The sequence below is a fragment of the Monopterus albus genome, unplaced genomic scaffold (genome assembly GCF_001952655.1).
Source record: "Monopterus albus unplaced genomic scaffold, M_albus_1.0 scaffold29.1, whole genome shotgun sequence".
Lineage (NCBI taxonomy): Eukaryota > Metazoa > Chordata > Actinopteri > Synbranchiformes > Synbranchidae > Monopterus > Monopterus albus.
In genome coordinates, this window is record NW_018127909.1 from 1037855 (window position 1) to 1050958 (window position 13104).

Sequence of the window (13104 nt, forward strand, 5' to 3'; positions counted from 1 at the left end):
GGCTAAAATCAGGCTTAACCTATACTGTGTCCACAAATCACACATCATCTAGTTTTAGAAAGCTTTGTCCAGAGAGATATTATACAGTACCACTGTTGTCACAGGCTGAGTAGTAATCCCGACAATGAGTCACCTTATCCGTAAAACCAGTGGAGTGCCTCTTTAGAGAAGAGGATAATTTGAAAATGGATATATCTCATTTGCGTAGCTCTGTTCATATTTACAGAACACCGCAGGACTTACTATTTTTTTTAAAACCACCAGGGTAACATTCAAATGAACCAAAAATATTTATCTCTGGCTGAACAAAAACACAGATTTCTGTATACTCCATGCAATACCTACTGAGGTCTTAAGTGACTGCAAAGACACAGCTGCTTGTGTCTGTATGAGATAAAAGAAGGATGCAGCAGTTGATCCCAGCTCTGTGAGGACACCTCACCTGTGGGAATGTGTCATCAAAGATTTTTGTATTTATTGTATTGTAGTTTGGTTTTTATTCAGAAATTCTATAGAAGTCCTTATGAAAATACATAAATGAAATATGATGAAACTAAAAACGTCTTTTCAAAAAAAAAAATCTAATACAACCCTAACAGCTATGGGCTAATGAGCTAAACATTTTTATATAGTTCTGCTAAATTAAGTTGAAATGTTTCCTCCCCAGTGGCAGCACAGTGGCGTGATGGTTAGCCCTGCTACTTCACAGCAGGATGGATTCAAGCTTAACAGTTCACTGGGGTCTTTGTCCCTGTGCCTGCGTGGGTTTCCTCTGGGTCCTGCAGGTTAGGTTGATTCGTGACTCTAAATTGCCCATAAGGTGTGATTATGAGTGTGTCTTGCTGTCTGTCTCTCTGTGTGTGATAGACTGGTGACCTGTACAAGGTGTACACTGGTTCTCACTCAGTGTCAGCTGGGGTCACCTCCAGCCTCTCTGTGACTCTCTATAGTGGTAATAATAATAGATGGATGGATGTTTTGTCTCATGCGAGACACCTACTCTAGATAGAGAAACATATAAATATGCAAAAAAAAAATGCCATGAGACAGAATTAATGTGGATCATCACAATGTTCCTGACCTGACATCCTTAATGCGATGGACTGAACACATTTAATACATTGGACTAGCACTAGTACACCCAGAGTCATCAGGCTTTATTTTCCATTAGCTCAAACACAGTATGATATGAGAGCTTCACTCACGTGCTATCAAGAGGAAGCAGGTGATTATTCTGACACACATTCATTTTTCAAATAAAGTGATTTCACAAAGTATATCTTATCTAGAAAAAAGTGAGGTGTGGTTATGATAAAACTGGAAAATGCATTCTGAGTCTCATTTCAACCAAACCAACATCTGAATTCTGTCAATTAGGAATGAGAGAGGCTGTCGCTCCGCCTACTGCCCAGGCTTTTCTGTAGAAATCGGGATTGATAATCAGTGTGGCATTTCCTGAAGTATGTGTGCAATGCTTTTGCAAGATGAAGCACACCCAGAGTCATCAGGCTCGCAGTGTGTTTTCTGGCACTGGTCCTGTGTAAGTTCAGGATGGGTTGTTTACAACATCTGATCTAGCTTCCATTTTCCCAAAGCCACCTGCTACTGTTGTGTTTGTTGTTGTGATAATATTGCAGTCCATATTTTAAGATCATCAGTGTTCAGAGTCATTTGTCAGCTGGACGTCACTCACATTCTCATGTGGCTCACAAAAGTTGGTTTAATAGTGAGCTTTGTCAGATGCAGCGGTCACCAAGGCCACTGTATATGTTGTATTTAACAATAAGACACATGTGGGAGTGTGAAAATCTTCTGAGTGAATGAATGCATGATTTAATAATATATGCATGTCCATCTAGTCCATGAAGAAATAGAAACAAAGAGAGAATATGAATAAAAACTACAGTGCCTTGCGAAAGTATTCGGCCCCCTTGAACTTTGTGACCTTTTGCCACATTTCAGGCTTCAAACATAAAGATATAAAACTGTAATTTTTTGTGAAGAATCAACAACAAGTGGGACACAATCATGAAGTGGAACGAAATTTATTGGATATTTCAAACGTTTTTAACAAATAAAAAACTGAAAAATTGGGCGTGAAAAATTATTCAGCCCCTTTACTTTCAGTGCAGCAAACTCTCTCCAGAAGTTCAGTGAGGATCTCTGAATGATCCAATGTTGACCTAAATGACTAATGATGATAAATAGAATCCACCTGTGTGTAATCAAGTCTCCGTATAAATGCACCTGCACTGTGATAGTCTCAGAGGTCCGTTTAAAGCGCAGAGAGCATCATGAAGAACAAGGAACACACCAGGCAGGTCCGAGATACTGTTGTGGAGAAGTTTAAAGCCGGATTTGGATACAAAAAGATTTCCCAAGCTTTAAACATCCCAAGGAGCACTGTGCAAGCGATAATATTGAAATGGAAGGAGTATCAGACCACTGCAAATCTACCAAGACCTGGCCGTCCCTCTAAACTTTCAGCTCATACAAGGAGAAGACTGATCAGAGATGCAGCCAAGAGGCCCATGATCACTCTGGATGAACTGCAGAGATCTACAGCTGAGGTGGGAGACTCTGTCCATAGGACAACAATCAGTTGTATACTGCACAAATCTGGCCTTTATGGAAGAGTGGCAAGAAGAAAGCCATTTCTTAAAGATATCCATAAAAAGTGTCGTTTAAAGTTTGCCACAAGCCACCTGGGAGACACACCACACATGTGGAAGAAGGTGCTCTGGTCAGATGAAACCAAAATCGAACTTTTTGGCAACAATGCAAAACGTTATGTTTGGCGTAAAAGCAACACAGCTCATCACCCTGAACACACCATCCCCACTGTCAAACATGGTGGTGGCAGCATCCTGGTTTGGGCCTGCTTTTCTTCAGCAGGGGCAGGGAAGATGGTTAAAATTGATGGGAAGATGGATGGAGCCAAATACAGGACCATTCTGGAAGGAAACCTGATGGAGTCTGCAAAAGACCTGAGACTGGGACGGAGCTTTGTCTTCCAACAAGACAATGATCCAAAACCTAAAGCAAAATCTACAATGGAATGGTTCACAAATACACATATCCAGGTGTTAGAATGGCCAAGTCAAAGTCCAGACCTGAATCCAATCGAGAATCTGTGGAACGAACTGAAAACTGCTGTTCACAAACGCTCTCCATCCAACCTCACTGAGCTTGAGCTGTTTTGCAAGGAGGAATGGGCAAAAATTTCAGTCTCTCGATGTGCAAAACTGATAGAGACATACCCCAAGCGACTTACAGCTGTAATCGCAGCAAAAGGTGGCGCTACAAAGTATTAACTTAAGGGGGCTGAATAATTTTGCACGCCCAATTTTTCAGTTTTTTTATTTATTAAAAAAGTTTGAAATATCCAATAAATTTCGTTCCACTTTATGATTGTGTCCCACTTGTTGTTGATTCTTCACAAAAAATTACAGTTTTATATCTTTATGTTTGAAGCCTGAAATGTGGCAAAAGGTCGCAAAGTTCAAGGGAGCCGAATACTTTCGCAAGGCACTGTAATTTCTGTACCATATTACCACTTTGCACTGTGAGCACAATAAAATTAGAGTAAGCATAATATTTAACGGGATCAGGAAATACTAATACTGGAGCAAAACTTGAGTAATCAGTCTGACTCACAACATGCTGATATGAAACCTGCATGTTCAGCATTTTTGTTTTTTTGTGAAACCTCCTCTCTAATAACTGTGAACATGTGGTTCATGTTGTGAAACTGACAAATAGCGGATGGAATGTTATGCACCGCTGGGTTTTTTTCTTTATGCAATGTAACATAACAAAAAACATAAGCCAAGATGGTTGTGTGAAGTCTGGCATTAAGGGAGGACAGCAAAACAATTAATGACATCAGACAATGTAGTTAAAGTGAAGATGGGAGGAAAAACCAACCAAGTGTCTCAGTAAGGTGCTGAGCCACCATGTGCCACCAGAACAGCTTCAGTGCACCTTGGTATTGACTCGTCAAGCCTCTGGACTGTACTGGAGGGAAGAACTCCAGTTTTCCATTCCAGTATCGCTCCAAACTCTTCTATAGGTGTTCAGCTGTGTTGAGATCTGGATACTGTGAAGGCCATAGTATACAATTCACATCATTTTCATACTCATCAAACCATTCAGTGACCCCTTGTGCCCAGTGTGCACTGTCATCCTGGAAGAGACCACTCCCTTCTGGATAGATATGTGTCATCATAGGATAAAGGTGATAACACAGATCAGCTTTGTATTGACCTGCAGTGACCCTTCTCTCTAAAGGGACAAGTGGACCCAAACCCTGCAAAAGGCCCCCAACAGCATAACAGAGCCACCGGATCCCTGCACTGTCGGGGTGAGCTGGGTCTTGTAGGAAGCAAGCCCCTGGCCGGCAAACCCAGAGAAATGTGTTTTAGGTGTACACAAGTGTGTACCAAAGCTGGACAGAGCGGGGGATATGGGGTGGGAACCATGTGAGATTTGCTGGAACATATGTGAAGCTTAGTTATGGAATCAGTTACTTGACATGGAAGAGGTTGACAAAAATGACTTATTTGGGATAGACAATAATAATACAGAAACTTAGTTTTATTTTATTTTCTATTTTCCTTTTTACTTGGAGCTGTGTAATACTTTTTTAAAGTAAAATATAAACATATGAATCTTGCAAATATGGACGACGCAGAGTGACTGAGTTGGTTGTTCTCATATGAACTATTAAAATTTGCTGGTTACGTGGAAAAAGCCAGGGAGGAGACAAAAAAAGCTCCGTGCTTGTTGTGACTAACATTTAGAATGATGGAAGCTGTTTCCCCTTATTTCTTGTCGTTCTTGTTTTGTATATGATACTGGAAGATGTGCACTCTGTTAAAATAACAGCGTCTTTTAACCCCATGTGGGAGCTGTCTGGTATGACACAGAAATAAAATAAAACTGACTATAACATTTATCCTTTATCACCATTTATCTGTATTATTGTGAATTCCTGGTTCTAAAAGGATTTTCAAATTTTGAGAACGTTATTGTAATGAACCCCAAACAGACCAAAGGGGGGCGGCAGTCTACAGCTAAACTCCCCCCTGAAACTCCCTCAGACCCTCTGGGAGAAGCCGGTTGGTTGTTGGTTGGTTTTGTTTTTTTACTTATTCACCAGCCCAGTCTCTAACCATATTCACTACTATGCTAACATCATTTATATCTGTACATGTCTAATCTGTGCCATTAGTGAAACTGTATTTATAAGGAGCATAAATAGGAAAAATAAATAAATAATAACAATAATAACTTTAATTGCACCAAAATGCTTTATTTTCCATTAGCTCAAACACAGTATGATATGAGAGCTTCACTCACGTGCTATCAAGAGGAAGCAGGTGATTATTCTGACACACATTCATTTTTCAAATAAAGTGATTTCACAAAGTATATCTTATCTAGAAAAAAGTGAGGTGTGGTTATGATAAAACTGGAAAATGCATTCTGAGTCTCATTTCAACCAAACCAACATCTGAATTCTGTCAATTAGGAATGAGAGAGGCTGTTGCTCCGCCTACCGCCCAGGCCTTTCTGCAGAAATCGGGATTTATAATCAGTGTGGCATTTCCTGAAGAATGTGTGCAATGCTTTTGCAAGATGAAGTGAAGTCAGGTTTTATCCTCCAGGATTACATAAAACATATTGTAATTACTGTTCCTAATTCGTGAACTGTTTTCTCATCTAAGATGGCAGTGGTAAGTTTTTTTTATATGTCCACTGTATATGGTATTTAAAATCAAAATCTATATCACTGCACTACAACCTTGACAATGTATGTAGATCTTTCTATCCTGAAAATGAAATACAATCTCTAGTTTCCATAGATTAAGAACGGGATTTACTGGAAGGCACAAAAAGAGGAACCTAAAAGGGAAATAAATGAAAGAGGACAGATTTCATGGCAGCATTCTGGTAAAACTGTGCAGCTGTTTCACAAGCTAATGCAGCTTTTTTTTTTTTACCTGCTAAGACTTCAGCTCAAGAAGCAGATGCAAAGATGAGTGCTGATGGCAAAGGAATGATAGACATGGACATCGAAGGCAGTGGGTTTGGCTATAAGCAGCGTCTGCCAGATAGCAGCAACATCCGCTATTCAGGTAATTCAATGAGACTTCATTTTAAGGATTGGATTGGATGAAATGGCAATAAATACCATGATGAAACAAACAAAACTCTTCAGCCATCAGTAACCTTCAGCAGAGCTTTTAGGCATTTTTCAGCTCATTGATTTGGTTTTGCAGGTGTTTTAGTCAGCCTCATAGCTGCCCCCAATAGAATATGAAACTTTTAAAATGACTGATGACCACTCTCCAATATATTTTTTATAATACTTTACAGGAATTAAATAGCTTCCTACCCAATCACACAGCAAAAGCCACTTTTGTATTTGATGGAAAAAAAGCTCCTCATACACATGGTTCCAGATAAATGCTAATGTCAGTTCAATGTGTAAAGAGGTAAGTGGTTGATAGCATGTTTGTCATAAAACTTTATATAGAAAACACGATGCTGCTGCATTTGTTCCACTACTCCCAAGTGACCAAAAGAACCAATCAATCAATTACTACTGTTTTAATCCAGTTGTTTTACTGTGCAATTTTATATTTCTAAAATAACACTTAACTAGTCAGTACTTTTTCATGAAATGAATATTTTATGTAGTATTTTGTCATACTACTCAGTACCAGTATAAATGATCACTTTGTCAATTTTAAGTATGTGCTTCTATTTTGACTCTTAGTGCATGTGTTGAGAAACAGCCCTTACAGGCTTGCTACAGTTTGCTTTGCGGTCCTGTGTGTCGTCCTGGTCGCTGTTGCCATAGGTCAGAGTGTCCACTGTGAGTCTACCCTTTTTTTTCTGTGTCAAGTAGTCATGTGCGCTAAAAAGTTGCCTAATGTCAAGTTACAATCATTGATTCACATCACATTATCTTTTCTTTCTGGCAGACCGAAAAGTAGAGCAAGAACATCAGAACAACCTACAAGCCATGAATAAAGAGAAAGAGATCCTACAGCAGAATCTGGAGACACTACAAAAAGAGAAGAATGATCTCGAAACCACCCGTAGTCAGTTACGGCAAAATTATGATTACTTATCTAAAAAGAAGGACCAAATACAGACCAATAATGATTTACTGACTAGAGAAACAGCCAACCTTAAAAGCCAGTTACAGGCCAGTAAGGCTACTTTTGACAGTAAGATTAAACAGCTACAAGACAGTAGGGACCTGCTGCAGACTAATAACAACGCCCTGACTACAGCCAAAAACTTGTTACAAAAACAATATGATTCAGTGGTCAAACGCAGGAATGAGCTACAGGCCAGTTATGACTCAGTGACCAAAGACAGGAACAATTTACAGAACAAATTAAATAATGTAACCAGGGCAAAAGAACACCTGCAGATTAGTTACAACACCTTGATTAAGGACATTGAACATTTGCAGGACAGATTCAACTTCTCTTCCAGTGAGAAAGACAAGTTAGCGAGCAGTCACCACAACCTGACAATAGACAGGGGCATTCTGCAGGCCAAATACAACTTACTTGTAAATGCAACAGATGAGTTGCAGGTTTCCTATACTTCCTTGCTTAAGGAAAAACAAGACCTTGAAAGCAACTGCAACAATGTGACTGTGGTGAGGGATCTGCTGAAGGTGAAAAATGGCAACCTGAGTGCTGAGAGAGACCAGCTGCAGAAAGAAGTGGAGAGACTGAATGCAACAATTACAGGTACATAGAGGAAAACTGGCAAAAAAGTACAAATGACATTTTTGTTATTATTGCAAAATGTAAAAAAAAAGAAAGTAAAGAAACTGAAAAAGATTGTCATAATTATGACAATCATTTTTCCATGTCAGAAACAGCTGGAGGCCATGTAATGAAAAACTAACCCAAAGTTCTTTTTACCACAGGAAATCACCAAACATCACTTTAAAATCTGTTGCAACTCAGTGCTTGTAATGGCTTTTGTCTTCGTGCTTGGTTATTGATCAATGGATATTTTATCTGTACAGCAAAGACGTGTCCTGCTGGCTGGAAGAAGTTTCAGTACAGCTGCTACTTCACTTCTGTTGCCAAGAAAACCTGGAGTCAGAGCAGAGAACATTGTCAAAGTAATGGAGCAGACTTGGCAATAATAGAAAGCCAAGAGGAAATGGTATGTCACCTTACAAACCTGCACACTAAAAATACAATGAACCAGCTTTTTGGGTGCATTTTATTTAGTTAAAGCTGCACTGATTTGGGTTTGGGTCCAAAAATCAAACAGACAAAATACATTAGATGACTGCTGACCACTTTTCAAAACATATAATAGTTTGTTATTCCTCACATTGTAGAATGTGTTTTTATCCCGTGTTTGTATCTTATGAATAACCAAATGAATTAAATGAAAACCAACTGCTTTACATAAAATGTATGCTAATGGAACCTGTAATTAAAGCTGCATTAATTCATTGATTTTTGGCCACTTGATAGCAGTGGGGTTAGATGTAAAAACAACAGTGACATAGCACTGAGTTTGTATGTCTTAATTGTTTGGATAGCACATTAGCATCTATTTGTGTCTTTGGCCACATGAAGCTCAGTGTTTACTCTCCTTTTAGCTCTGTTTTTGGTCTCGACCAATCTTAAGGGAAATGTCTGCTAAAATCTCCACTAGATCCATCAGTCAGGTGCTACTGTAGATTCACTGACAATTTTATCTTTTGTTACCATAAAAATGTTCATTCTATTATTTCAATGTTTCATAGACCTTCATCAATGGTTTGTATAAAAGTGACAAAGAAGTCTGGATTGGATTGACCGATGAAGGAATAGAAGGGCACTGGAAGTGGGTGGATGGAACACCAATGACCACAGCGTAAGAAACTAGAGTCTGTTTATATCCAAAATTAAAACTCTGGCAAGTGTACTGGACACAGCAGTCCATCTGTTTTGTCTGCTTGCCTTGCAGGTACTGGGGTAAAGGCCAGCCCAACAGCTTTGATGGGAGGAACCAGGACTGTGTGGAGTTCTGGCACCGTGTGTCAGGGACTGGCGACTGGAATGATGAGAACTGCAATGTAGAGCAAAACTGGATCTGTGAAAAGTAGTCTTCCTGTGCAGGAAGTGCCAGAGTTTTGATTCAACCTTTTGGCCACTGTCTGGCAGGAATGAGCACCAAAATGTAAATTACAGATCGCTGTCAATAATAGCAATATGTATAACACACCGTCTGCTTAAAAATTAATGCTATGTGACCATTTTACACACATTGATATATAGCATTGCTAACAGCTAGAGCCTGAAATTGTGATGAATCATGTATTATGAGGTTATATTTAACAAATGGCCCAGCTGGTCCTGGAACATATACAGGTTGGTGTGGGTTGTTTGGAGCAAAATGTCTTGGTAATGTGGGACCAGCTTGGGTCAAATGTTCTGAGGTTTCCAGAGACTATAAAAGCAGTTCTGTCAGTGTGATATCTAGTTTCCAGCTTCGTGATCAGACATCCACCTTCTGTTATAGAGAACAAGGCCTGCTTTTCAGTTTTCCCATATGTAGAAAAAGACTCTTCTAGATTTGGCCTTGCTGCAGTGATTAGTTGATTGATTGAGAAATTCATGTATTTCCTAAATTGTTAGTGTTGGTTATTTTGTACTCAGCTTCTTGTTTGTTCAGGAGAGCACTAGCACGCACAGTGGTTCATATTAATTCATGTAACATGACACCAGCAATAAAAATATTATATTATTATTTGACTCTACTCTATTGTTGTGCTTACATCCATCCATCCATCATCTATACTGCTTATTCCTGAATAGGGGAGCTGGAGTCTATCCTGGCAGATATTGGGCAAGAGGTGGGGTCCACCCTGGACAGGTCTCCAGTTTATCACAGGGCTGACATGTAGACAAACAACCACACAAAATGCCATTCAACCTATGCTATATGTCTTTGGACTGTGGGAGGAAGCCAGAGTACCCAGAGAGAACCCACGCAGGCACAAGGAGAACATGCAAACTCTACACAGAAAGGCATCAGGTAGTGTTTTGCTCACAGTTCAATTAATTACTTTTTTTTTTTTGCTTGCTGTATAATTTAAATAAATTAGGTCTAGATATTCATTCATGTAAGCACATTCAGTGCACTGACTTTAGCTTGTGTAATCAATCACGATCACGTGCTTCACTATGTTGAAGTACCTTGGCCACTTCATCTGTATATAAATTATTTTTGCAGCCTTTTATCTTAAAATGCTATGAAGTATGACTGGTATTAGTTCTCAACAAACTTGATGTAGATGATTTTGAGAGAAAAATTGCACTGCATTAATAAGGAGACAATGAGAATTCTACAAAGATAAGATATCAGATTTTGAAGCTGAGAAATCTTCTGCTCATTTTAAATTTGATGACAGCAGCATGTGTCAAAAACACTGGGACAGGGGCAGGTTTACCACCATGTTGCGTCAGCTCTTCTTTTATCAACTCTAAATATTTGGAACTGAGGAAACCCAGTGCTTTAGTTTTGAAAATGAAATGTTTTTCTATTTTTGCTTGTTATAAGATGTCAGCTGCTTAGTAGTCTCTTTTGTCATATTTTTTGCTTCATAAATGTGACAAATGTTTGTAATGGGTGACAGATCTGGACTGCAGGGAGGCCATGATCTTGTTACAGAGCATGCTGTTGTAATAGATGCAGAATATGATTTGGCATTGTCTTGCTGAAATAAGTAAAGCCTTTACTGAAAACACATCTGAATGACAGCCTGTTGCTCCAAAACCGGTATACGTGTGCTGGTTACTCATGGAGTGTGCACTAACACACCCCATGCCATCTCAGATGCTGGCGTTTGAACTGTGTGCTGATAACAAGCTGGAGGGTCCCCCTCCTCTTTAGTTTGGAAGATGCGATGTCCATGATTTCCAAAAAGAATTTCTAATTTTGGCTCATCAGGCCACAGAACAGTTTTCCGCTTTGTCTCAGTTCATCTTAAATGGGTTCAAGCCCAATGAAAGTGGCAGAGTGTCTGGATCCTGTTCATATGTTGTTTTTTTTGATGCAGCGATGAACCATGATCACTGACTGTAGTTTTCAGAGTTTCCTGAGCCCATGCAACAATTTCCACTATGGACTTGTGTTTGTTTTAATGCCAGAAGATCAAATATTTGCAGTTTTACATTGAGAAACATTCTTCTTAAATTGCCACATAGACAGGTAAACCTCACCCCATCCTTCTGAAACACAGCCTCTCTGGGAAGTTGCTTTTATGTCCAGTCAGTGTGCTGACTGGTTGCCAGTTAACCTACAGTAAGTAGTTGTAAGGTGTTTCTGAGTCTTTTGTTGCCATTGTCCCAACATTTTTGGAACATGTTGCTGGACTAAAATTCAGTATAAGCTTATATAAATCAAAATATATAATATTTTTTGGAAATGGGGTTGTATTACAAACATGCTAATTAAAAACGTCTACAAAAAATATCATGTAACCACTATACCACTATTTTTCACTAATGCACCTCAGTAATCTCCACTAATTTTGTTATCATGTAATTGTGATTTGTTATGATGTCTATTTCTGCCAGACCTCTACATAAGCAACACTGGCTCCTACATTACCCATAATGCAACTCAGTTGTGTCTTTCATTAGACTGTCTCTGCCTCCAACAGGCCAACTTCTCTCATAACAGCTTGATAATATGTCAGATTTTTTGTATTCAGCTGGCTTCGCTTCATCCGACTGACAAAATCAAACAAATAAAAAAGAACAAGAAAACAAGGGTTTTGCATTGCATCTTCTCAGTGCTACCACTGCTAAACTATTAATCTCTTTTTATTAGCTGGTAGACTGACATTTATGAAAACATACAAGCTACAGTCCTAATGTTACTAGCATAAGTGCGTGATGCTGTCACCCAGTGTCACATCCCTAAATGTATAACAGCAAAGGGTTCTTTTCGCCACATACAACATGAGAAAGCTACTCTGCTTATTATAAAGTCAAGTCAAAGTGTTTATTGTCATATGCACAGTACAGTGAAATTCTTACTTTGCCATCCACATGAATGCCACACAATACAAATGAAATATAAAGTAGATAAGTAACACAAAATCTAAGGCACTTTAAAGCAGCAAATGAAGAGATATAATAAAAATATAAAAGAATATAATATGTATTGTATGCTACATGGGAGCAGCATGTGTAGTAGTCAACAGTCAATGTGCAATTATGAATGTGCAAACTCAGACTGTAAACAGTACAGGTTGTCAGTACATGACGTATTTCCTGGTAATAAACTCCTCAGCTGTTTAGGAGTCAAATGGCAGAGGGAAGGAAAGAGTTTTTCAGTCTGGAGGTCCTGCATTTCACACTTCTGAACTTCCAGCCAGAGGTTAGGGAGGTGAACAGTCCATGCTGGGGGTGGGTGGGATCCTTGAGGATGGAGTGGTGTTAAGTGTCCAAGTGAGGTCCTCACTGATGTGGACGCCCAGGTATTTAAAGCTGCTCACCCTCTCCACAACACTGGCTGATGAGTTCTCCTCTCCTTCCTCATGTCCACTATCATCTCCTTCGTCTTGTCTGTGTTGAGGCTGAGATTATTGTCCTTGCACCATGACACCAGACTGGCCACCTCCCTCCTGTAGGCTGCTTCATCACAGGTACGTTGCATTATGGGAAATGTAGGACCTAGCGTCAAAGGTCAGGGTATCCCGACCTCTGTTTCTTTAATTTTACAAACCTGTTTCTTGTGAGTCATCCAACATTATGGAAGAGAAATAATAAATAATAAAAAATGTTTCTCAGAAATTCTATTGATATTATTGTATAGTCATGTTGCTTAATTACTTTTTCACTTTCATAGCCCACACATGATGCACAGAAAATGAAAAATCAAGATTACACTTATCTTCAGGTAAATTCATTTTCACCTAAGGTTCAATCACAGCAGGAAAGTGTTTTTACACAGTTCATTAAATTAACTTTTTGTCTCACAATCTTAAATTGAACTCTTTGTCAGTTTAAGGTTTTCTTAGCTGTCATTAGTCTCCACTCTTCCTTACATCCTGCT

The 13104-nt window shown here is 39.1% G+C and overlaps 1 protein-coding gene across 2 annotated transcripts; it reads left to right on the forward strand.

Moving 5' to 3' along the window:
• The first annotated feature begins 5609 nt into the window (after positions 1-5609).
• On the forward strand, positions 5610-9761 carry LOC109957898 (CD209 antigen-like). Of its 2 annotated transcripts, XM_020596139.1 has the most exons (7): positions 5610-5738; positions 6014-6140; positions 6785-6883; positions 6993-7778; positions 8063-8205; positions 8801-8910; positions 9004-9761. In XM_020596139.1, the coding sequence occupies exons 1-7, from the start codon at positions 5730-5732 to the stop codon at positions 9140-9142; spliced, it is 1413 nt and encodes a 470-aa protein (XP_020451795.1). In that variant the 5' UTR covers positions 5610-5729; the 3' UTR covers positions 9143-9761. The 2 variants fall into 2 exon arrangements, with proteins under 2 accessions (XP_020451795.1, XP_020451796.1); XM_020596140.1 differs by lacking the exon at positions 6785-6883.
• Positions 9762-13104: the final 3343 nt, after the last annotated feature.